The 26,044-nt window shown below is 43.9% G+C and overlaps 1 protein-coding gene across 1 annotated transcript in view; it reads left to right on the top strand.

Annotated features, from left to right (window-relative positions):
* The window catches only part of LOC120054759 (serine/threonine-protein kinase STK11-like), a 32,732-nt gene extending 11,884 nt beyond the window's left edge, over positions 1-20,848 (top strand). The window contains exons 9-11 of the mRNA XM_039002344.1: positions 796-998; positions 18,623-18,908; positions 20,219-20,848. Coding sequence (XP_038858272.1) covers positions 796-998; positions 18,623-18,864 — 445 coding nt within the window. The 3' untranslated portion in view covers positions 18,865-18,908; positions 20,219-20,848. The remainder of the gene's footprint in view (positions 1-795; positions 999-18,622; positions 18,909-20,218) is intronic.
* Positions 20,849-26,044: the final 5,196 nt, after the last annotated feature.

Genomic DNA, 26,044 nt, shown 5'->3' with positions numbered 1-26,044 from the left:
AGCAAAGTTTTACTCCTGAACCTGCCATAACAAAGGGGTAGAATACTTATTGACTTGAGACATTTCCACTTTTCATTTTTAATTAATTTGTAAAAATTCAAAAAAACATAATTCCACTTTGACATTAGGGGGTTGTGTGTGAGGCCAGTAATGCACAATCTCAATTGAATACAACCGGAATTTAAAATGTAACACATTTCTTGGGAGAAAGAAGTAAAGGGATGTTAAAACTTTCTAACGGCACTGTATTGTGATGTTTCCAAAAGCAAATCTTCTTGTTTAAAGGGATACTTCGGGATTTTGACAATGAGGTCCTTTATCTACTTCCCCTGAGTCAGATGCGTGAAGTTTGAAGGAAGTTGCTAACTAGCATTAGCGCAATGACTAGAAGGGGATAGCACAATGACTGGAAGTCTATGGGTAACACTATTTAGCATTGTCTTGTGAAACTACCTCTAACATACTGGACACAGAGATACACATTTTATCCACAAGTTAATCTGATTCTGGTTAAGTAGATAAAGGGTCTAATTGCTAAAATCCCAAAGTATCCCTTTAAGCAAATAAGGTGTCACTGAGTTTTTTGCCTTGAGCATTATTAAGAACTGGTTCTCAACTGACTCACCTGGCTAAATAAACGCTAAATTAGCTGCACAAATAAAGAATAAGCTTTATGGGTCCAAAATGAAAGGCATATGTCGCCCCCAAAAATGAGGTAGGGGCCCAGAACAAAGATTGTATCTTATTTTAAGTTTCTGGAATTTTTATTCTGTAACCAATGTTCTGTGGTTTCAGCTGGGTGAGGAAGAAACACCCTGCAACGGAGCCTCTGGTGCCCATGCCCCCTAGTGCTGACCGGAGGGACGCGTGGCGTAGCATGACCGTACTGCCCTACCTGGAGCACCTGCACGGCTACGCCGACCAGGACGACGAGGATGACGACGAACTCTTCTACGGAGACGGAGAGATCATCTACTCTCAGGGTTTCACTATGACAGGTGAGAGATGGAGGGATAGAGATCGATGGAGAGGTGGAGCGATAGAGAAATGGAGAAGAATCTTTTGATTTCTGAACTTTACAGCTGGTAGGCAGATAAGGTACATGCAACATAAATACAGTGTTATTGTTACAACAGCGTTATGTAGGGGTTGGTGGAGGCTTCAAGTAAAGGTTCCCTGGACAATAGTGTCAACTGTGCATTACATCCATGAGAATATTAAACATCTATAGTTGAAGTCGGAAGTTTACATACACCTTAGCCAAATACATTTAAACTCAGTTTTTCACAATTCCTGACATTTAATCCTAGTATTTCAGCTTTTATTTCGTTCATCACATTCCCAGTGGGTCAGAAGTTTACATGCACTCAATTAGTATTTGGTAGCGTTGCCTTTTAAATTGTTTAACTTGGGTCAAATGTTTCGGGTAGCCTTCCACAAGCTTCCCACAATAAGTTGGGTGAATTTCCTCTTGACAGAGCTAGTGTAACTGAGTCAGGTTTGTAAGCCCCCTTGCTCGCACACGCTTTTTCAGTTCTGCCCACACATTTTCTATAGGATGAGGTCAGGGCTTTGTGATGGCCACTCCAATACCATGACTTTGTTGTCCTTAAGCCATTTTGCCACAACTTTGGAAGTATGCTTGGGGTCATTGTCCATTTGGAAGACCCATTTGCAACCAAGCTTTAACTTTCTGACTGATGTCTTGAGATGTTGCTTCAATATATGCAAAAAATAATAATTCCTCATGATGCCATCTATGTTGAGAATGCACTAGTCCCTCCTGCAGCAAAGCACAACATGATGCTGCCACCCCCGTGCTTCACGGTTGGGATGATGTTCTTCGGCTTGCAAGCATCTCCCTTTTTCCTCCAAACATAAGGATGGTCATTATGGCCAAACAGTTCTATTTTTGTTTCATCAAATGTCCAGAGGACATTTTTCCAAAAAGTATGATCTTTGTCCCCATGTGCAGTTGCATACTGTAGTCTGGCTTTTTTATGGCAGTTTTGGAGCAAGGAATGACCCCTTCCTTGCTGAGCAGCCTTTCAGGTTATGCCGATATAGGACTTGTTTTACTGTGGATATAGATACTGGAGGAAACGGGTACAAAAGTATCTTCACAAGGTCCTTTGCTGTTGTTCTGGGATTGATTTGCACTTTTCACACCAAAGTACGTTAATCTCTAGGAGACAGAACGCGTCTCCTTCCTGAGCGGTATGACGGCTGTGTGGTCCCATGGTGTTTATACTTGCGTACTGTTGTTTGTACAGATAAACGTGGTACCTTCAGGCGTTTTGGAAATTGCTCCCAAGGATGAACCAGACTTGTGGAGGTCTACAAAAAAAAAAATCTGAGATCTTGGCTGATTTCTTTTGATTTTCCCATGATGTCAAGCAAAGAGGCACTGAGTTTGAAGGTAGGCCTTGAAATACATCCACAGGTACACTTCCAATTGACACAAATGATGTCAATTAGGATATCAGAAGCTTCTAAAGCCATGACATCATTTTCTGGAATTTTCCAAGCTGTTTAAAGGCACAGTCAACTCAGTGTATGTAAACTTCTGACCCACTGGAATTATAAGTGAAATAATCTGTCTATAAACAATTGTTGGAAAAATGAATTGTCATGCACAAAGTAGATGTCTTAACCGACTTGCCAAAACTATAGTTTATTAACAAGAAATTTGTGGAGTGGTTGAAAAACGAGTTTTAATGACTCCAACCTAAGTGTATGTAAACTTCTGACTTCAACTGTATGTGTTTGAGGGAAAAAAGCAGGAAATCGGTAGAATGGAACAAACATTAACGCCACATCAAACAGCCGTGTTGTGTTGGCCAGTGCTCTTTTCTGCTCACATCACTCTAGACATGCTATTCGTTTCCCAACGTTTTTCACATGAAAGGAAGAATACAATTAATGAAGTCCCTCCAGCCCACCTCTACTTCCTTCCACTCTAATAATTCAAATTCCCTTTCATCTTATTATAACTATTAGATAGAAACCTTTTCCAGAATGCGTTATTAGATCAACCACTCAGAATGGAAGTGAACTACCTAACATGACAGATAAAATGTCGCCGGAAGAAATGGCAGCAGTGTTACGGGCGCCCAACCAATTGTGCTATTATGTGGGGGGGTTTTCGTGTTATTTTTAACTTATTTTGTACATAATGTACACAATGCTTCTGCAAAAAATAGCTTCTGGATATCAGGACAGCAATCACTCACCTCGGATTAGACAACGTTTTTTTCTTCAACAAGCAAGACGCACAGGACATTCTCCAAACACCCGACAGGGCCAACATCCCCGTTATTTGCAAGAGGAAGAAACGCAGGTACAGGGGACACAGAGCGGGATGCCTCGTGAGGACCCACAGAAGGCGAGGGGGAAAGCTGCCGTTACCTTCAATATTACTTGCCAACGTGCAATCATTGGACAATAAATTAGACGAGGTACGATCACGAATATCCTACCAACGGAACATCAAAAACTGTAATATCCTATGTTTCACGGAATCGGGCTGAATGACGACATGGATATTCAGCTAGCGGGATATATACGCTGCCACCGGCAAGATAGAACAGCACACTCCGGTAAGACGAGGGGGGCGGTGCATATTTGTAAACAACAGCTGGTGCACGAAATCTGAGGAAGTCTAGATTTTGCTCGCCTGAAGTAGAGTATATTGTGATAGATTGCAGGCCCCACTACTTGCCAAGAGAGTTTTCAGCTATACTTTTCGTGGCTGTTTATTTACCACCACAGACAGATGGCACTAAGACCGCACTCAGTCAGCTGTATAAGGAAATAAGCAAACAGGAAACCACTCACCCAGAGGCGGCGCTCCTAGTGGCCCGGAGACTTTAATGCAGGAAAACTTAAATCAGTTCTACCAAATTTCTATCAACATGTTAAATGTGCAACCAGAGGGAATAAAATTATACATCACCTGTACTCCACACACAGAGACGCGTACAAAGCTCTCCCTCACCCTCCATTTGGTAAATCCGACAACTCTATCCTCCTGATTCCTGCTTACAAGCAAAATTTAAAGCAGGAAGCACCAGTGACTCGGTCTATAAAAAAGTGGTCAGATGAAGCAGATGCCTAACGACAGGACTGTTTTGCTATCACAGACTGGAACATGTTCTGGGTTTCTTCCGATGTCATTGAGGAGTACACCACATCAGTCACTGGCTTTATCAATAAGTGCATCGAGGACGTCGTCCCCACAGTGACTGTACGTACATACCCCAACCAGAAGCCATGGATTACAGGCAACATTCGCACTGAGCTAAAGGGCAGAGCTGCCGCTTTCAAGGTGCGGGACTCTAACCCGGAAGCTTACAAGAAATCCTGCTATGCCCTGCGACGAACCATCAAACAGGCAAGCGTCAATATAGAGTTAAGATTGAATCATACTACACCGGCTCCGACGCTCGTCTTATGTGGCAGGGCTTGCAAACTATTACAGACTACATAGGGAAGCACAGCCGCAAGCTGCCTAGTGACATGCATGAGAGCATCAGCCTGACAGACGAACTAAATCACTTCTATGCTTGCTTCGAGTCAAGCAACACTGAGGCATGCATGAGAGCATCAGCTGTTCCGGATGACTGTGTGATCACGCTCTCCGTAGCCGACGTGAGTAAGACCTTTTAAACAGATCAACATACACAAGGCTGCGGGGCCAGATTGATTACCAGAACGTGTGCTCCGGGCATGTGCTGACCAACTGGCAGGTGTCTTCACTGACATTTTCAACATGACCCTGATTGAGTCTGTAATACCAACATGTTTCAAGCAGACCACCATAGTCCCTGTGCCCAAGAACATAAATTAGCACTCATGTTCGTAGCCATGAAGTGCTTTGAAAGGCTGGTAATGGCTCACATCTACACCATTATCCCAGAAACCCTAGACCCACTCCAATTTGCATACCGCCCAAACAGATCCACAGAAGAAATCTCTATTGCACTCCACACTGCCCTTTCCCACCTGGACAAAAGGAACACCTACGTGAGAATGCTATTCATTGACTACAGCTCAGCGTTCAACACCATAGTACCCTCAAAGCTCATCACTAAGCTAAGGATCCTGGGACTAAACACCTCCCTCTGCAACTGGATCCTGGACTTCCTGACGGGCCGCCCCCAGGTGGTGAGGGTAGGTAGCAACACATCTGCCACGCTGATCCTCAACACTGGAGCCCCCCAGGGGTGCGTGCTCAGTCCCCTCCTGTACTCCCTGTTCACCCACGACTGCATGGCCAGGCACGACTCCAACACCATCATTAAGTTTGCAGACGACACAACAGCAGTAGGCCTGATCACCGACAACGACGAGACTGCCTATAGGGAGGATGTCAGAGACCTGGCCGGGTGGTGCCAGAATAACAACCTATTCCTCAACGTAACCAAGACTAAGGAGATGATTGTGGACTACAGGAAAAGGAGGACCGATTACGTCCCCATTCTCATTGACAGGGCTGTAGTGGAGCAGGTTGAGAGATTCAAGTTCCTTGATGTCCACATCACCAACAAACTAGAATGGTCCAAACACACCAAGACAGTTGTGAAGAGAGCACGACAAAGCCTATTCCCCCTCAGGAAACTAAAAAGATTTGGCATGGGTCCTGAGATCCTCAAAAGGTTCTACAGCTGCAACATCGAGAGCATCCTGACTAGTTGCATCACTGCCTGGTACGGCAATTGCTCGGCCTCCGACCGCAAGGCACTACAGAGGGTAGTGCGTACGGCCCAGTACATCACTGGGGCTAAGCTGCCTGCCATCCAGGACCTCTACACCAGGCGGTGTCAGAGGAAGGCCCTAAAAATTGTCAAAGACCCCAGCCACCCCAGTCATAGACTGTTCTCTCTACTACCGCATGGCAAGCGGTACCGGAGTGCCAAGTCTAGGACAAAAAGGCTTTTAACAGTTCTTACCCCCAAGCCATAAGACTCCTGAACAGGTAATCAAATGGCTTCCTGGACTATATGCATTGAGTGCAACCAGGAAATTGCGGAGTGATTTCTGTGTAGGGAATCTTTTAATATTTGAAATGGTATCTGTATTCTTTAACCTCTACGGGATCGCCCCCCCCCCCCCCCCCCCCCCCTCGTAGGACAGTTGAGCTAATGTGATTAACATGAGGTTGTAAGTTACAACAACAACAAAAATCCCAGGACATAGATCTATCTGGTATGGGCAGAAAACATATATTCTTGTTATTCTAACTGCACTGCCTTATTTACTGTAGCTATTATAGTGAAAGAATACCATGATATTGTTTGAGTAGAGTGCTCAATTATGAACTTGTATATGTATTAATAAACCAATTAGGCACATTCGGGCAGTCTTGATACAATATTTTGAACAGATATACAATGGTTCATTGGATCAGTCTAGAACTTTGCACATACACTGCTGCCATCTAGTGGCCAACATCTAAATTGCACCTGGGCTGGAATAATACATTATGTCCTTTCTCTTGCATTTCAAAGATGATGGTACAAAAAATGCATGTTTTTCTTATTTGTATTATCTTTTACCAGATCTAATGTGTTATGTTCTCCTACATTAAAATTGAAAAAAAGGGTCAGATGGCAGAAGCTTTTGACAAATTATTTTGTAAAAGAAATGAGATTTGTGTTGATGTCTGTTTTGAATTTCTTTTGAATTGGGAGTTAAAGTAGCATTTATTTCAAATTCTGCTTCCGTTGGGGTGTGGCCAATTTTTTTTAAATTCATGGGTTGAATTGAATTAAATTCTGAATTGACGCTCACTCACTCACTCACTCACTCACTCACACCATCCTCCAACTACCTCTCTCTGTGTCAGCCACCTTTGTTCTTGTCACAAATCCACAGACACACACAGGGGAGGAAGTGGCTTCTCTCCAGCCTGATCAGTAATTAGTCATCTCTGGGTAGACTAGATGGTAATGGGAGGTGATTGTCTGGGACTGACGAGCCACGCTCATATCTAAAAGAGACTGAATTTCCTTCTGTTCTGTCTCCATTTGGTTTTTCCTCGTCCTCCCGTTTCTCTTTCATAATAATCTGATGTAGCCAGACGCTTATCTAGTGCAGGAGAGGAGACCGTCGGGTCTGGTTGAGCCAAGGGAATGCTGCTGACATTGTGCACTGCACTACGACCTACTAAGGACCCACACCATGACACAAATGTCAATGTTTTGTGGGGTTTTTATGAAAAAAAAGTTGAAGTACTATGTATGTAAAGGGTGGAAAGCAGAAAGTCCGGGTAGCCGTTTGATTAACTGTTCAGCAGTCTTGGCTTTGGGGTAGAAGCCTTTTTGTACCAGACTTGGCCCTCCGGTTCCACTTGCTGTGCAGTAGCAGAGAGAACAGACTGACTTTGACAATTTTTAGGGCTTCCTCTGACACTGCCTCCTATAGAGGTCCTGGATGGCAGGGAGTTTGGCCCCAGTGATGTACTGGGCCATACGCATTACCCTCTGTCGCACCTTGTGGTCGGATGCCGAGCAGTTGCCATACCAAGCGCCGATGCAGCCATTCAAGATGCTCTCAATGGTGCAGTTGTAGAACTTTTTGAGGATTCGAGGACCCATGACAAATCTTTTCAGCCTCCTGAGGGGGAAGAGGCATTGTCGTGCCCTCTTTATGACTGTGTTGGTGTGTTTGGACCATGATTGGTCCTTAGTGATGTGAACACGGAGGAACTTGAAGCTCTTGATCGTCTCCATTACTGTCCCGTCGATGTAAATTGGGGTGTGCTTTGCCCTTTGTTTCCTGTAGTCCACAATAAGCTCATTTTGTCTTGCTGGTGTTGAGGGAGAGGTTGTTGTTCTGGCATCACACTGCCAGGTCTCTGACCTCCCTGTAGGCTGTCTCATCGTCGTCAGTGATCAGTTCTACCCCCGTTGTTGTGTTAGCAAAGTTAAAGATGGTGTTGGAGTCATGTGCGGCCACACAGTCGTGGGTGAACAGGGAGTGCAGGAGGGGGCTAAGCACACGCCCCTGAGGTTAGGTGATTGATTTGAGGGTCAGCGCGGCGAATGTGTTGTTGCCTAGCCTCAGCATCCTTTTCAAATTCTAGTATCCAATTGCAGAGGGAGTTGTTTAATCCCAGGGTCTTTATTAGTGAGCTTGGAGGGCACTATGGTGTTGAACGATGAGCTGTAGTCAATGAACAGCATTCACATGTAGGTGTTATTTTTGTCCAGGTGGGAATGGGCAGTGTGGCGTATGATAGAGATGGCGTCATCTGTGGATCTGTTTGGTCGGTATGCGAATTCGAGTGTGTCCAGGGTGTCTGGGATGATGGTGTTGATATGGGCCATGACCATCCTTTCAAAGCATTTCATGACTGCAGATGGGATTGCTACGGGCGATTTAGTAATTTAGACAGTGTTCTTGGGCACGGGGACTATGGTGGTCTGCTTGAAACATGTAGGTATTACAGACTAGGTCAGGGTTAGGTTGAAAATGTCAGTGAAGACACTTGCCAGTTGGTCAGCGCATGCTCAGAGTACACATCCTAGTAATCCGTCTGACCCTGCGGCCTTGTGAATGTTAACTTGTTTAAAGGACTCACACAGTCATCCGGAACAGCTGGTGCTCTCATGCATGGTTCAGTGTTGCTTGCCTCGAAGCAAGCATAGAAGGCATTTAGCTCGTCTGGTAGGCTCGTGTCACTGGGAAGCTCGCGGCTCTGTTTTCCTTTGTAATCTGTGATAGTTTGCAAGCCCTGCCACATCTGACGAGTTTAGTAATCACTGTTTTGATGTCCAGAAGCTCTTTTCGGTCATATGAAACGGTGGGAGATTTTATATATTGTTTTAACTCAACAAAAAAAGAAATGACCCTGTCTTTTCAAAGATAATTCTTAAAATCCAAGTAACTTCACAGATCTTGTAAAGGGTTTAAACACTGCTTTCCATGCTTGTTCAATGAACCGTAAACAATTAATGAACATGCACCTGTGAAACGGTCGTTAAGACACTAACAGCTTACAGACGGTAGGCAATTAAGGTCACAGTTATGAAAACCTAGGACACTAGAGGCCTTTCTACTGGCTCTGAAAAACACCAAAAGAAAGATTCCCAGGGTCCCTGCTCATCTGCGTGAACGTGCCTTAGGCATGCTGCAAGGAGGCATGACTGCAGATGGGGCCCAGGCAATAAATTGCAATGTCCGTAATGTGAGATGCTTAAGACAGCGCTACAGAAGGGACAGCTGATCGTGTAACAACACCTGCACAGGATCGGTACGTCCGAACAACACACCTGCGGGACAGGTACAGGATGGCAACAACAGCTGCCCGAGTTACACCGGGAACGCACAATCCCTCCATCCGTACTCAGACTGTCTGCAATGGGCTGAGAGAGGCTGGACTGAGGGCTTGTAAGCCTGTTGTAAGGCAGGTCCTCACCAGACATCACCGGCAACAATGTCGCTTATGGGCACAAACCCACCGTCGCTGGACGAGACAGGACTGGCAAAAAGTGCTCTTCACTGACGAGTTGCGGTTTTGTCTCACCAGGGGTGATGGTCGGATTCGTGTTTATCGTCAAAGGAATGCGCGTTACACCGAGGCCTGTACTCTGGAGCGGGATCGAGTTGGAGGTGGAGGGTCCGTCATGGTCTGGGGTGGTGTGTCACAGCATCATCGGACTGAGCTTGTTGTCATTGCATGCAATCTCAATGCTGTGCGTTACAGGGGAGACATCCATCTCCCTCATGTGGTACCCTTCCTGCAGGCTCATCCTGACATGACCCTCCAGCATGACAATGCCACCAGCCATTCTGCTCGTTCTGTGCGTGATTTCCTGCAAGACAGGAATGTCAGTGTTCTGCCATGGCCAGTGAAGAGCCCGGATCTCAATCCCATTGAGCACGTCTGGGACCTGTTGGATTGGAGGGTGAGGGCTTGGGCCATTCCCCCTCAGACATGTCTGTGAACTTGCAGGTGCCTTGGTGGAAGAGTGGGGTAACATATCACAGCAAGAACGGGCAAATCTGGTGCAGTCCATGAGGAGGAGATGCACTGCAGTACTTAATGCAGCTGGTGGCCACACCAAATACTGACTATTACTTTTGATTTTGAACCCCCCCCCCCCCCCCCCCCTTTTTGTTCAGGGACACATTCAATTTATGTTAGTCACATGTCTGTGTAACTTGTTCAGTTTATGCCTGTTGTTGAATCTTGTTATGTTCATACAAATATTTACACATGTTAAGTTTGCTGAAAATAAATGCAGTTGACAGTGAGGATTTTTTTTTTTTTGCTGAGTTTTTTTATATATATAAATAAATAATAGGATCAGCACAAACACACAAAATAACACACTTGGTCAGGAGCCCATAAAACGGCGGCCATCCCCTCTGTCGCCATTATTTGATTAGATCAGGGCTCTCCATCCCTGTTCCTGGAGAGCAACCCTCCTGTAGTTTTATTTTTGCTCCAACCCCTGTTTTAACTAACCCGATTCAGCTTGTCAACCAGGTAATTATTAGGTTCAGATGGGTAGATTAGGGTTTGAGCGAAGACCTACAGGATGGTAGCTCTTCAGGGACAGGGTTGGAGAGCCCTGGATTAGATGATCATCCCAGATCTGTCCTCAGGAGGATATTGAATTGTCCCAGGTGTCATCTATATACTGTTGAGTGAGTGAGTCCATCCGTCTCCCGGAAGAGCTGGTCAGTCTATCTGTAATTGCATCAGCCCAGTGAGTCTGTGGGCTGGCTGGCTGCTAATCTGGACCAGTGAGTCACTTTGCCCCGGCTGAGATTAGTGATTGGACAAGGTCATCGCTGAGAGGAGTCTGGAAGAGGAGGGAGCAGATGAAGTTGAGTACCTCATGCTCTGAGAATGTCCATGGACTTGGTTGTTGGGTTCTTTTCTACTGTCCTTAGTAGAACTCTTTTTCTCTCTGTCTGTAACTTGCTGTGATGTGCACATATTTATATGGAGTATTGATATTTATGTTTTGCATTGAGGACATTGGTTTAGCATTGGTCATTTCTCACATTTAACAGTTTGTCATAGTAATATAGTATAGCAGTAGCTAATGCCTGAAGGTAGACTTATATTGGCTGTCTTGTACAAATGTTGTAACACAAGGTGCTAGAAGCACTCAAGTCCTCGCCTGCCTCTGCTAATTACTGCATGCTGTTGGTGTCATGGGTCCGGTTAGAGACACGGTATAGTCATTCTTGGCCCACTGTTAAAGCCCTAGGCACCGGCTGTGATGTAGGATACATTACACACTATATATTTCAAGGCTATAGCAACTACGCGTTTCACTCCCTCAAAGCGACAGGGATCCAGTATTGAATTCATACAAAAAGCCCATCAGGCATATTATATCAAAAGATAAGATGGAAACAGTGAAGATTAGATTGTATGGCATCTAGGAATCTAATCTGAAATCGGATTGTTCCTGTGTCCCTGTAATCTTCTGATTTTGTTAACTGATAGCAGTACATTTGATAGATGCCATGATAAGCCCACACAGCTATTTGCCTGTTTTAATGACTCATTCTAGTATGGGTTAGTTTTGGGTTAATGTTTTACTTTTTCCTGTTGACTGCAGTGATTCGCCTACCTGAGTCATAATATAGAAGATTGGCCAAACTGCCTCCTCTCTTATAACCACTGTGAAGTTCAAAAACTAAATCAGCCATTCCTAGCCATTCTGTCTTCTTAGAGATAAGAAGGGATGGAAATTGTTTTCATTAGCTTTTTTATTATATTGGTTTTCAAGGAGATTACATTATTTATCTTTCCACAATAGACCTTTATGGGCTTGTTTGAACTGTGGTAATGTTTCCAATCGGTCCATACCCAATTACATGAGGACAGCATGCAGAGAGAGTATCCATCATTCTTTTAATTTTTTTCCTTTCAATTCACTATTTCCTGGCAGTCTTTTATTAAGTGATTTGTCTGCCGTGGCTTCTTGTGCATTGTGTGTTGCCAATTAAAGTTAAGTCAATTTAAACCGGAATCTTGTTTATGTTCTGGGTACATTTTATTCCGTACTCTCCTCTTCAAAGGGAAGCACAAATATATTATTTGTATTTTTGATTTGATTCACCACTGCTTCCTCTTGGGTGTCCTGTGGAGGATATTTTGTGAAATTATACCCACTACCCTTAAGAGTCCGACCGATATATCGGTTCACCGATATAGTCTGCCAATATTGGCTTTTTACCTCTATATCGGTATCGGACGATATATCCACCGATAAGCAATATTTAATAAATAGGATGAAAAAAGGGAATCTTATGCTTATCTGAACACTTGCAGTCATTCTCATGTTATTCATTTCACAATGTAAGAAATCAACATTTGAAGCATATTTATTGGACAGTTGCTGTTTTTGGATGTCAATTTATAAGAACTCAGTGTGGAAAACATACACTTTTTAATTTCTCCGACATAAAATACAATATCAGCAGATATGTCAGTATCGGTAAGTTTGTCCCCCCCAAAAAAGGTAAATGACAACAACAAAAAATTCCCCTCACTGTCATCGGAGTCTGTTGTGTTTGCTCTCTGTGCCATGCTGGAGCTGTTAAATTTGGAAAATAGGGCTTTAAAATAACAGGAATCACAGTGTGGCTTTGTAGGGCAATGCCTGTTGGGAGGCTGATTTGTGAGAAAGGTGAACAACCGTGTGAGTGTGTAGGGGAACAACGGTGTGATAGAAATGTTAATTAGAATTTGTATCTGTCATATAGTAGTAGTCTGTTTTTTTTTTCTTGCCCACTTCCTCCCCAGTCTGAGCCTCCTATACTGCACACCACACACTCCTGTATTTTCTCTCTTTCTCTCTCTATTCCTCTTACGGTTGAAGCATTCTTAAGCAATTTAAGAACTCCTAAAGGATTTGTATGTGTGTAGGGATGCGTAGTACATGGTTGCTGCTCATTTAGGGCATAGAAACCACCCCAGCAGCACCCACTCATACTGTGCAACAATGCAACCCATTATAGAGGGAGCACAGCTTGACTGCATTAGAGAGGTGAGGTGTTTTAGAGAATGAGAGGGAGGTGTATGTATGTATGGCCTGGGGTGTATTTGACGTCAAACGTCCTAGTTTGTGACCCCGGCGTTAGCCTTGTGCTCATTTTGTGCATACACACACACACACACACACACACACACACACACACACACACACACACCCACCACCACCACCACGTATTTTAATGATTTCCGGAAACATAAACCCCCCCCCCCTTCTCTCCGCTCGCCGGCTCCATGAGCAGCAGTTCAAAATCGCCGATTAGAGAGTAGCGAGTGTTTAAGTTGCCATGGCAACTAGGTGAGTCATCCTGCTGCAGTTCGTTAAGTCACTTGCACTGTATATCCCCCTCTTCCTCCGCCTCTCTCTCTCTCTCTCTCTCCTCCCTCTCTCTCTCTCTCCTCCCTCTCTCTCTGCTCTGACACTATGATTCTACCTGCTCTTTTGTCACCTTTGCTGTTGTCAGAAAGGGGGTGACAGGCACAGGTCTTCACAGGTTAGCCATTGTTGGAGTAAAGGGGAGGAGACGTGCTGTGAGGGGGAGGTTAATGAGGGCGAGCCCGGTGTCGCTGTGCTGCCTTTGATTACATATTTATGGCCCAGGCTAATCAGTAAGCCCAGTGTCGACAGCTTCACAGGGGGTTTAGAGGGAGAGCGAGGGCCCAGTCAGACTTCATTTAGCTGGTGTTCAATTACTGAGAGTGCCGGAAGCACTTTGATTTCTGATTGAACAAGTCTAATAATGTGCAGATGTCAATTGTGGTTAATTATGGTGATGATTGTCGTTATGACCGGGGTTTTAGTCATCTTTTGCCTGGTGAACCTGTGTGCCTAAATCAGGGTGACTTCATCGCCCCATTCATGAAAGGTCATGATTAATGATTATTAATGTCATGTAGTTTGCTTTGAGAAAATTTAGTTTTCTTTTCCTTTTTCAACTTGCATGTTTTTCTAACCTGTTGCACACTTTATCTTGGTTCCTGAAGCAACATATCACTGAGAGATGTCATGCTCTGCGCTCTATAATGAAGCAAAACCAGTTCAGACAAGAAACTTGAGTGTTTGCATCATCTGAGATGGCACCAATCTGATTCAAACATTTCCTACCTTATGACAGTCTATTTAAGTTGACAAGTTCTGCACAAACATCCTAACTGAGCAATCTGGGGAGAAGGGCCTTGGTCAGGGAGGTGACCAAGAACCGAATGGTCACTCTGACAGAGCTCTAGAGTTCCTCTGTGGAGATGGGAGAACCTTCCAGAAGGACAACCATCTCTGCAGCAATCCACCAATCAGGCCTTTATTGTAGAGTGGCCAGACGAAACAAGATTCTCTGATCTGTTGAAATCAAGATTGAACTATTTGGCCTGAATGCCAAGCATTACGTCTGGAGGAAACCTACGTTAAAGCATGGTGGTGGCAGCATCATGCTGTGGGGGTGTTTTTCAGCAGTAGGGACTGGTATACCAGTCAGGATCGAGAGAAAGATGAACGAGCAAAGTACAGAGATCCTTGATGAAAACCTGCTCCAGAGTGCTCAGGACCTCAGACTGACACACCTTCCAACAGGACAACGACACTAAGCACACAGCCTAGACAATGCAGGAGTGGCTTTGGGACAAGTCTCTGAATGTCCTTGAGTGGCCCAGCCAGAGCCTGGACATGAACTCGATCGAACATCTCTGGAGAGACCTGAAAATAGCTGTGCAGCAACGCTCTCCAACCAACCTGACAGTGCTTGAGAGGATCTGCAGACAAGATTGGGAGGAACTCCCCAAATACAGGTGTGCTAAGCTTGTAGCGTCATACCCAAGAGACTCTAGGCTGTAGTCCTGCCAAAGTTGCATCAACAAAGTACTGAGTAAAGGGTCTGAATACTTATGTAAATGTGATCTTTCTATCTATACAGACAGTTGAGGTCGGAAGTTTACATACACTTAGGTTGGAGTCAATTAAACTCGTTTTTTCAACCTCTCCACCAATTTCTTGTTAACAAACTATAGTTTTGGCAGGTCGGTTAGGACACCTACTTTGTGCATGACACAAGTAATTCTTCCAAAAATTTGTTTACAGACAGATTATTTCACTTATAATTCACTGTCACATTTCCAGTGGTTCAGAAGTTTACATACACTAAGTTGACTGTGCCTTTTAAACCGCTTGGAAAATTCCAGAAAATGATGCCATGGCTTTTCAAGGCTTTTTCTTCAAACTCAGTGCCTCTTTGCTTGACATCATGGGAAAATCAAAAGAAATCAGCCAAGATCTCAGAAAAAAATTGTAGACCTTCACAAGTTTGGTTCATCCTTGGAGCAATTTCCAAAACGCCTGAAGGTACCACGTTCATCTGTACAAACAATAGTACGCAAGTATAAACACCATGGGACCACGCAGCCATCATACCGCTCAGGATGGAGACGCGTTCGGTCTCCTAGACATGAACGTACTTTGGTGCGAAAAGTGCAAATCAATCCCAGAACAACAGCAAAGGACCTTGTGAAGATGCTGGAGGAAACAGGTACAGAAGTATCTATATCCACAACCTGAAAGGCCGCTCAGCAAGGAAGAGGCCACTGCGCCAAAACCGCCATAAAAAAGCCAGACTATGGTTTGCAACTGCACATGGGGACAAAGATTGCACTTTTTGTAGAAATGTCCTCTGGTCTGTTTGGCCTTAATGACCATTGTTATGTTGGGAGGAAAATGGGTGAGGATTGTAAGCTGAAGAACACCATCCCAACTGTGAAGCACGGGGTGGCAGCACCATGTTGTGGGGGTGCTTTTCTGCAGGAGGGACTGGTGCACTTCACAAAATGGATGGCATCATGAGGAAGGAAAATTATGTGGATATATTGCAGATACGTCTCAACATCAACTGCGTGAATCAGGCCTTCATGGTCGAATTTCTGCAAAGAGGCCACTACCAATAAGAAGAGACTTGCTTGCGCCAAGAAACACGAGCAATGGACAGCAGACCGGTGGAAATCTGTTATTTTGGTCTGAAGAGTCCGAATTTGAGATTTTTGGTTCCAACCGCTGTCTTTGTGAGACGCAGAGTAGGTGAACGAATGATCTCTGCATGTGTGGTTCCCACCGTGAAGCACGGAGGTGGTGTGGGGGCGCTTTGCTGGTGACACACAGCATTCTGCAGCAATACGCATCCCTTCTGGTTTGCTCTTAGTGGGACTATCACTTGTTTTTCAATACAAAACCTAGGAGGCTCATGGTTCTCACCTGCTTCCATAGACTTACACAATAATTATGACAACTTCTGGAGAAATTATGCCAACCTATCAGAGCTCTTGCAGCATGAACTGCCATCCAATCAAAGGATCAGAGAATTCATCTAATACTGAAAGCATAAGCTACAGCTAGCTAGCACTGCAGTGTATAAAATGTGGTGAGTAGTTGACTCAAAGAGAGAGAAAGACAAGAGTTGAACAAATGTAATTCCTTACAAAATGAGGAAGCAAGAGGGAAATAGAGATGTCATTTATTTTTCAGTTTCGCTTAATGTTACTTAGCTAGCAAATGCAGCTAGGTAGTTTAGCCTACTGAAAGAACCCCTCTGTTTGAGCAGGGTGTATGTTAGCTCACTGGCTTTGACTTTCCAACACAATGTAAGCTTTTGGTATTAGAAATATATTGCCACGAGGCCCGCTGGTGTAAGTGCTTACTTGACTGTACACTAACGTTGATGTAGGCTGTGTAGCGGATCGGTTTGGAAAAAGATTTATGTATTTTTTGCCTGGTGACATACAGCTGATGTGTTCATGTCCACACATGAAGAGAAAAGGTGAGAGGAGAAGAGTGCATAGAGTGAATAGAACGTGGCTGCTATGATCAGGGGTGTAGGGGGTGTAGTCATCCACTGATTCTGTTGAAAAACGTTTCTTAAACGGAAGTTAACAAAACGGGATGAAAATGCCTGAATTTGTCCAATAGAAACTCGTTTGCAAGCTAGATGCAGGCAAGATTGTGCAAGTTGGTATATAATGTGTAACTGTCTGTCACTGTGTCACCTCAAATTTCTCTTTCGACCTGTGTGCGCCTACGTTGTAAACTTTCATTCATAGGCTCGGTTGTGGCAACCTCTTGATGGGTATAGGGAAAATGTGAGTATCATGTAGTAGCCTAAACCTATCAATGTTACATTGAACTGGGTGAATGGAATATGAATGACAGTCATCCAATAAACTGTAATAGAAATAAGGCCATGCTCATAAAAAAAACATTTGTCCTCACTTATCTTAAACGACACTGACCGCCACTGCGTAACATGTGGTAGGCTATGTATTGTATAACAGCGCAATCATTTTAATTCTGTTTTTTCTTTCGGGCTTGGGCTCATATAGGCATATGCATAAGCCCTGATATTCGTATGGGTGTTCGACATGCAATGTCTTAAAGGCTTTTGAATGAATCATCACCTTAGAAAGCGCTGTCCATTTCATTGTGTTTGGCTTTGAAACAACATCCACAACAACCATGTTTTCCACTCAGATCCAACCTGTTGTTGAACTTCTTTCTTCACATTGATCATCACAGATGTAACAAAGTGTAGCCTTATGGTGAGTTTTTTAAAAAGCATGATACTGTTTTGATGATAAGTGTTTGCTGTTATTTTAGATTGCATTTGCATTAACGTCAGAGTGGTTAGAGGGACAATAGAGCCCTGAGTATCAGGTCATTAGTAACCTGATGTTCATTAGTGATTTGGATACCAACACATTCTTGAGTCATGTGGTTTTTGACTGCAGTCATGACTCCCGGTGTGGTGGTAATACTGTCACCGCAACAGCCCTAATGTAGGGTTTCCCGGACATAGAAGCATAGTCTTGGACTAAAAAACAGGACTGGTGGGAATACTGTTTGCGTCTGGAGGATTTGATTTGGCAAGCGGACCCAAATGTGCTCAGTCATTACTTAAGCTAAAGCCCACCTCACCTTTAGTTTTGCAAGACTTTTGCAACTTTAGAAGAACTGCATCTTAAATAAAGCAGGCTGTTTTTGGTTTTGCTGAGTTTCACACATAGAGGAAATGGCATGAAACGCTTTGGCATTAATTAGGAAATGTGTTCTCTTTAGGTGAGACATTTGACATTTTCAGGGATATGTGCAAATGTGTTATTCTTGTCAATGTTTGAATGGAGTGTTTTATTTCTATGCTACATTTGCTAATACAATTATATTGGGAGCCTGAACAGTCTCTTTTGTAAAAATGCAAACTGCTGAAGAACACAGTAAACATATGCTTACATTTAGTAAAGGTCTCCCAACAGTTTTTGCTCGTCTACAAACTTTCTTCAAGGCTGCTCAGTGCTCGCTCACCTCCCCCATTATCTCGGGTCACTCTGACCTGTTACTAACAGTGTGGAGGAAAATGTCCTCCTAGACCTAGATACTTATCTGACAATGATTTACGGGCATTTTTTCATTTCCGCCTAATGGTTTGGGGGGAGTAAGCTGATCCCAGATCTGTGCATAAAGCTGACTTCCACCAGGAGTCTAACCTGATGGCTGACAGCGTATGTTTCTCTGAGTCAGTTTAGACCACTGACCTCCAACCTCTAATTCTCGTCTCTGTGTTCTCTCCACAGGTCGGGTGCATGAGGATGGGCTGGAGCAGAACGGGCACCAGGGGGGTTGTGTGGGGCCGGGGCTGGGGCTCAGGACCCTATGTGTGAACGGTACAGAGACAGACCAGGACCACTACCCAACCACCAGCAGGACCAGGTCCCGATCAGAACGCCTCTCCTCCTCCTCCTCCTCCAACCCCTCACGCAAAGGAGTGTCCACCTACAGCCGCATCCGCAAGCTGTCCAACTGCAAGCAGCAATGAGGGCAGCCCCTGGACCCCCAGCCCTGAACACATATACTGGACAGGTGAGGAGGAGGAGGCATTGGGGGAGTGTTTAACAGCTGTACAATATGGTGTAGTTTAGACCTTGTCGCATCCCTGTGGCCTTCAGATGATAATGCTACTAAATCCAAGTAAGATGACATTTTTATCAATTTAACTGAGATGACATACTCCTTTGATCCCCTCCTGAAACCTACAGCTAACTGTATACAAAAAAAGCAAATGGAAGTAAGATTCTGGCTACACGTCTGCCTGGTGTAATTACGCATGTGTGCCTTGATTGTCTTCCAAGCTGCTCTCAAGGTAAAAAAAACACAGGCCTGAGGAGTCTAATTATGGAGCCAAACAGTAGAGTGGCGTCTCCAGGGAGGAAGACTCGGTTATTGGAGAGGCAGGATTGGGCTGGTTGACGCAGCGTATGGTGCTAGGGACAGGGTGGGGTTGGAAGAGCCCTGACTGACGCTCTCCTCTGTATGGATGGAGAGCAGGAGTGTGTGGGCGGACTGCGTGGGAGGGAGATGCAGCATAATCTGCTTTCTAGGCTTCTCTCCTCTCTCCTCTCTCTTCCCATTTCCCCTCCTCTGTGTTCCCCCCGAGGCACCTGCTCATTCATGTGGGTTCCCCTCTTTCTCCCTCCCTGTCTCTCTCTCTCTCTCCTTCTTTCTCTCCCTATGAGTCATTGCTGAGTACGGGTTCTGACTCTTTAACAAGCTCCCCCTGCCTCACGCCTCACATTCCTCTTTCTGAAGAATGATGAAGGATCCCATCATGCACTCCTGCCTGGTTAACAGGTTCATGCAAATGCATTTCATTTGAACACAACCGTCACACCATCTCCTGGGCCAATAGGGGATTCTGATGCTAATCCCTTCCTAACAAACATGTTTCCCCGTTTTATCACAATTTACAAAATTGTGATCGTGCTATATGCAACACATTTGTTAAAATAATTATATAATACAGTACCCCGGGGAAATGATTTTATTGGCATATTTGAAATGCTACATCTACAGTACTGTATGAAATTGAAGATTACATAATTTCCCACAGAGGCTTACAGCACCAACTGAGTGGAGAAGCAATACAGATGCAGAATACTAACCATACAATCTTCGTTCCATTGTTCTTTTAGACTGTAATACTATGTGAATCCTCCATTATTTAGACTGTAATACTATGTGAATCCTGCATTATTTAGACTGTAATACTATGTGAATCCTCTTAATTCAGTCATCTTTAACTGTATTGTGCAAATGTTTAATTGAGGGGTGCTGATAACTGATTGAGTAATACTGTAAATGATTGTAGCTAATTGTCGGTTTGATTCCCTCAGGTTTGTTTTTCTCTATTTTCCGGCTCCCTGACGTTTGGGTGATGAATGTTTTGACAGCCTGGTCTGCAGCATGCAATAACAGGACATGATGCACTACAGTGGTTTATTTCACTAGTTATTTTCTGTCTGACGACTGACAACGTGATGATGTAATAGTGAAGCTCCAGAGAGAAATGGAGAAGAGGCTAGGACTTACCCCCTTCTGCAAATCATACTGGGAATCCCACCCCTCACTGTATGAATGTAGCTCGTTTTAGACTACTACACTGTTTATCCTACAGTTACTCTGTATTAAAGCGCACATTGTGATGTGTATTGAATGACATGGATCATTTCAATAAACTACAATATTTGTAACGGTAATAATTATGGTCATTTAATAAAAAAATGCATTAACGGCATATGCAGGCTAAAGGAAAGGGAACTATAGACACGCCAAGTATACATAACTATTCAAGAATGTCTTTGCTTTAGATTTTTTTTGCATCTTTAGTTTTGTTTTGGTGTTTTAGTCCCCAAAATGGGTTTTAATTATTATTTATATCAAATGCACCCCAACCTCACCAGCTGTTTGTTCTGTGATTTCTCTTTATTTGTGGCTGTATTATAAATAAATGTATCTTGTCAATCAAACAATAGGCAGTGTGAAACTTTATAACCGACTCGTCCCCAGGCTCAATTGCTAGGTTCTGAGAGCAAGCCAGTTGATGGACTTTGACATTTCACTGAGATATATCAGTTCCGTCACTAATTTTGTTTGGTTTTTCACTTGTTCAGATCTGTCATCCTCATTGAAAGCAGGTCTAAGAAGTGGTAGATCTGTTCTATATGCACTCTTCCTATGCTTCCCGTTAAGTTTCCTTTTTGCGTCTTACTTTCGGTTTTGTACATCAGCTGAAAACACTATTTGGTACAATGATTGATTCTCTACACTATACTTGCTTGTTTTGTCACATATCTAAAATTAGGCGAACTATTATAATTTTTGCATCCAGGAAATGACAACGATTTCTGCATAGTGCATCTTTTAGGAACATCTGTGTGTGCTGCTGCAGTCAAACCTGCAGGTCCCTCTGGCACTACACTGCAGATTGCTTCACCTTGACTTTGATGTATTATTCTGATTGGTGTATTGGCTGGTGGGAGGGTTGGCTGCAGCCTACTTTGATAAGATGATATGTGGCTCCTGCTGTGATGGGCTTGTTTTAGTGGAGCTGGCCTGGCCACTATTGATCTGGACTGTCAAACCTTGTACTGTACTGGACCATCCCTGAGAGTGATGTTCACACAGACCAAAAAGGCTACCCCAACACGGCATTGTTTATAAATCCAAGAGCAAAAGCGAACAGAAGTCATAGCTTTGCTGCAGGTTGGTAAATAAATCCACATGGTATTAGTGGTTGATCATTGCAATAATGACTTGAATCATTGGAGTAAAGCTATTGGGGAATCTGATGGAATGCTGGCATTTTTTATTGTCATATTTGCTGATGTAGTGTTGGTGATGCAGTTCTTCTGCAGGTTGAGACTGCTGTCCTACTTTCACTCTGCTCTGCAATCGATTGGGAACCCTAATCACTGGGAAGTCATTCATTGATGTGCATGGGCTCTGGTGCATATTAACAGCTCCACACAGTCAGACCCTCAACACCTGAAATGAACAACACACGGAGTGGGATGGAGAAGAGGGAGGATAGTGTTGCAGTCCCCTTGTCTTCCTCTTCTTCCCACTCTTTTTGCTTTGGAGTACCATTAAAAATTAGAAATGAGACACAACCATTAATGCCTTATTCATTTATTTACTTATTGGAAAAACCCCAAATAACGGTTTAATTGTTTGGTCCGTCAAGGCTCATATAGTTCTGGGTCAACAAATCAGTTATTTATAAAGCTCTACTTAACTAGTTTGAGAAATATAGCAGTTATAACAAGCAGGAATACAGAAATAGATTGTATATTTTTCTCTTTCATGGAAATAAATCTCAATTGTAGATTATCAGTTAGCATGGCATGACTCCTAAACAAAGGTAGATTCCATAGAATGCAAAACCTAAGTACCAGTGCTGATTTAAATGTCTATTCTGTCGACCGACAACCATGGAATCATTAATTTGGTGCAGTAGTTCTGAGAAATCATGAATATATGTACTAAAACGGTAAATTATCATGCAAACCTATGCACAGTAATGCGTCAATGCATTGGACAGGCTACTTGTGTACAAAACGTCTTTCACCACAGTGTCGCCAGTTACATCTACACCTAATAAAAGAGACTACACTAGTTCCTGCAACATTGTGCTTGTATACACAACAAAGTTAATCTTTGTACAAATGTACTAATTTGTTTGCGCCTCTAGTCTTTTTCATTAAGTTGGTGTTGTCACCCCCTTGCTAAGTCCAGAAACGATGCACCATTCCTCTCATTACTGACAAGAATCAGAGAATGCTGAGTAACCAGTAACCTCAAAGGCATCTGATCTTGTTTGTTCCCAAGGTGACTGGCGAAAGGATCCGTCTCCTTCCTTGACGTTCTAACACCTCCATAAAAGGCACCTGGTAATGACACAAAATGGTGCTGAGACATGTGAAGCCCCTGGGTTTCCTTCCCATGGTGACATAATGTGCACTGTCTGATGTGAAGTAGGTGAGCGAAAGGAAGGATATCACTAGCCTCCACGCTAGAAGACCAATTCAAGCCCTCTCACCAGCTTTCATCTTGGCCATTGTTCCCCTAATGAGTTAAGGTACCTTCTGCCTGTGAGTCCACACAGCTATAACAAGGGGCTATCTGATGTCCCTATTAGAGGAAACATATCTGATTCACCGGGGCTGTGAAGTAGCACGGTCACACCCAAAAGGAGGGAAATGAAAGCTAGAAATATCTCCCTCTTTTCCATTTACGGCAATTTCTCTATCTTCATTGTGTTACACCCTCAGCAAGAGACCAGGCAGAGTGGACTTCAACTACGGGAGGGGGACTCCCCTTCGTTTTTGATCAAATATTCCTGCTGATTGTGGAATGTAGGATAAGCAGACTTCCAGCCACTACACAGTTAAGTGCAAAATAGTTTCCAAGGTAATTCTGGAACGGGCATGCCATTCCTTGCCTTCTTTTGGCACATAAGACATAATCTGATAATGGGGTTATACTTGAATGGCATTGGGTTGCAAAGTCCACACAGAGGATGTCAAAGGAGAAGATGTGGAATCTGCTCCAAATAACAACTTTGTTCTGGTTTGGTAACGGACAAGAAGTGCAGTCCTTTTAGCCCAGAGGGATGCGCTGCTGCGTTATCAACTTTCACAGGAGAAGGAGGGGAAAGAAAAGAAAGTGAGCAAACAAATAAAGCCTGTTTGGTAAACCCATGCACAAGAAAGTATGCCTTTATGAATAAATTCAATAAACGCAAATGTCTGCGAGGGCAACATCGGCCCCATTCAAAGCCTTAATTTAAACCTTTACAGCTATAGACCAGCACTAACCAACACTGTTGGGGGAGGCCAAGGGAGCCTTGCCTTTGATGTGTGATTCTAACAGAGTTGTCAGCAGGGGTTGGAACAAAGGAACAACATTTTTCAAGGAACAGAAACGGAACCTGGAACGAAAGTGATCCTTACTGTTCCAGAACAGAACCGTTATTTTTAAAAGCTTTGGAACCGATTAATAACGTTATTTTACATTCCAGGCATTTTTTTTTAGTCCCACAACAAAACACCTATGCAAAGCTCTCACTCTGTCACTCAAACTTATTCCAGTTACTGCCTGCAAGCTGAAAATCTTTGTGTGTGTGTGTGTGTGTGTGTGTGTGTGTGTGTGTGTGTGTGTGTGTGTGTGTGTGTGTGTGTGTGTGTGTGTGTGTGTGTGTGTGTGTGTGTGTGTGTGTGTGTGTGTGTGTGACACACCTGCTCCTCTCCAAAGCATAGGCTACTGTACTGAGGTTACAAGCTTGATTCAGAAGTCGGGAGACCTTTTTAATTAACTAGAAAATAATGGATGGACTTTTTCAATGCTAGTTAAGGATACTATAGGCTTAGTTATCATGTTTTATGTCGAATTTATTAACTACAAAAAATATGTTTTTAATTATGGTGTGGCTCTGCACACACTAGCTAGCTAGCTTGCTCGAAGGACATTCCAAGTGCCTCCATAGAAGCCGCTCCTCCGTAGGTATAATTCTGTGGACCTAATTCAGATAATGCATGTCATAAGAAGATGCCCAGAACTTCAACCCTCGCTCGCTCTCTCCACCTGCAAAATTTCTGTCGCATCATAGGCTACACTTGCCTGTCCATCACGCATGTAAACAACTAAATGAGCTAAATGTAAAGAAATTAAATAAATGATTTGACAGGTTAAAAAAGGAACAATATAAACCAGGACTTTTTTGGGGGGTTCTAAACTCTTGCTGGTCGGAACAGTGGAACAAAATGAAAAATTAGAGGTTCTGTTCAAAACTAAACGATTGGAAAAATGTTTTGGTTCCAACCCCTGGTTCAGTAACACTTGAGATCCCTCCATTAGCTAACAAGGTATTTTTGGCACAGAAATTAGGTAAAAACCTGCCATTTAAGTTGCTCTCACCCTGGCCTCCAGTATGCCAGATATTACAGTCACAACCAGAGTGAAATTTAAAACAAGCATAGACACATGTAAATGAAATGTGTCAACAAATACAAAGGCATTGAATAACATGTCCTAACAACCATCACTTTTCTGGAAAGCAGTAAGATTTTTTTTATAGAAACATGAGGCCAGACTTTAAGCAACAAGGATACTTGATGAAGAATATGCTCTGATCCAGTGTGGATATGACGAGGCGGTCCTAATATGGATACTGGAATTTATTTGGTGTCCAAATTAGGACAGCATCTTCATACCCATTTAATGAGTGTTTATGAGAAGGAAAAAAAAGCATTTTCAAATTCATGGTCTGATCTGTTTTTGTTCCTAGTACCATAGATTCTGATGAAATTACATCACATTACAATTAAACAGTCTTGGCTGGCCTATCAGTCAAGACTGGCCTATTACGCCCAGATAAACTTTGTATCCAGATCTTGAGATGACTTCAAGTCTAATAGCACCTAGTTTCACAGTGGATAGACTAGTGCAGACGGCATACTGGCTCTTTACATCATCACTTCTCTAAGAGGAGAAAGGAATCACAGCAGTAAGAGACACTATGGTACTATAAATACTATCTAGGGGTGTATTCTTCATATAGCCTACATGATACTGTATAGTGTAGCCTGTTTTCTTGTTACTGGTCTGGGACCAGCTAATTCAGACAGACGGAGAAATTGTAGTTACCCGGCATAGAATGAAATCAAATGAAACACAAAAGATCAGGGAGGAGTGGAGGAGGACTGGAGACATGCTACACTGGGCTGTGGTCGGGGGAGGCGTGAACGACCTTCACCACACACTCTGTCACCGCCGCTGTGTCCTTGGTCCGTCGCAGGCCTGTGTACAGCCGCTCATCCAGAGTGGCGCTCAGCTTGTCCGTCAGCTCGGCTGTGATGGTCTGTCGGCCGTTGCCCGTGTCAGGAGGCTGGCAGGGCTCGTAAGGGGCCTCAGGGGGGTGTACCGCCTGCCTAGTGTCTTCCTGGGGGTCGGGCTGCTCCCCTAGCAGGCCCTCTCTATCCGGAACAGTGGGAGGGGAACAGGATGCCCTCCCTTCCAGGTCTCTAATGGTCACGGTGCTGCTGCCACAGCTACTGCTGGGACTCGCCCTCCTCCTGTCTCCTTCCTCCACCTCTCCTGCTCCTCCCGCCACCACCGCCTCGGCCTTTGGCGTCTGGGGGGTAATGGGGGCCCCCTCGCTG

The sequence above is a fragment of the Salvelinus namaycush genome, chromosome 10, assembly GCF_016432855.1.
Source record: "Salvelinus namaycush isolate Seneca chromosome 10, SaNama_1.0, whole genome shotgun sequence".
NCBI classification, from domain to species: Eukaryota; Metazoa; Chordata; class Actinopteri; order Salmoniformes; family Salmonidae; genus Salvelinus; species Salvelinus namaycush.
This window is presented reverse-complemented; position numbering and strand designations above follow the sequence as displayed.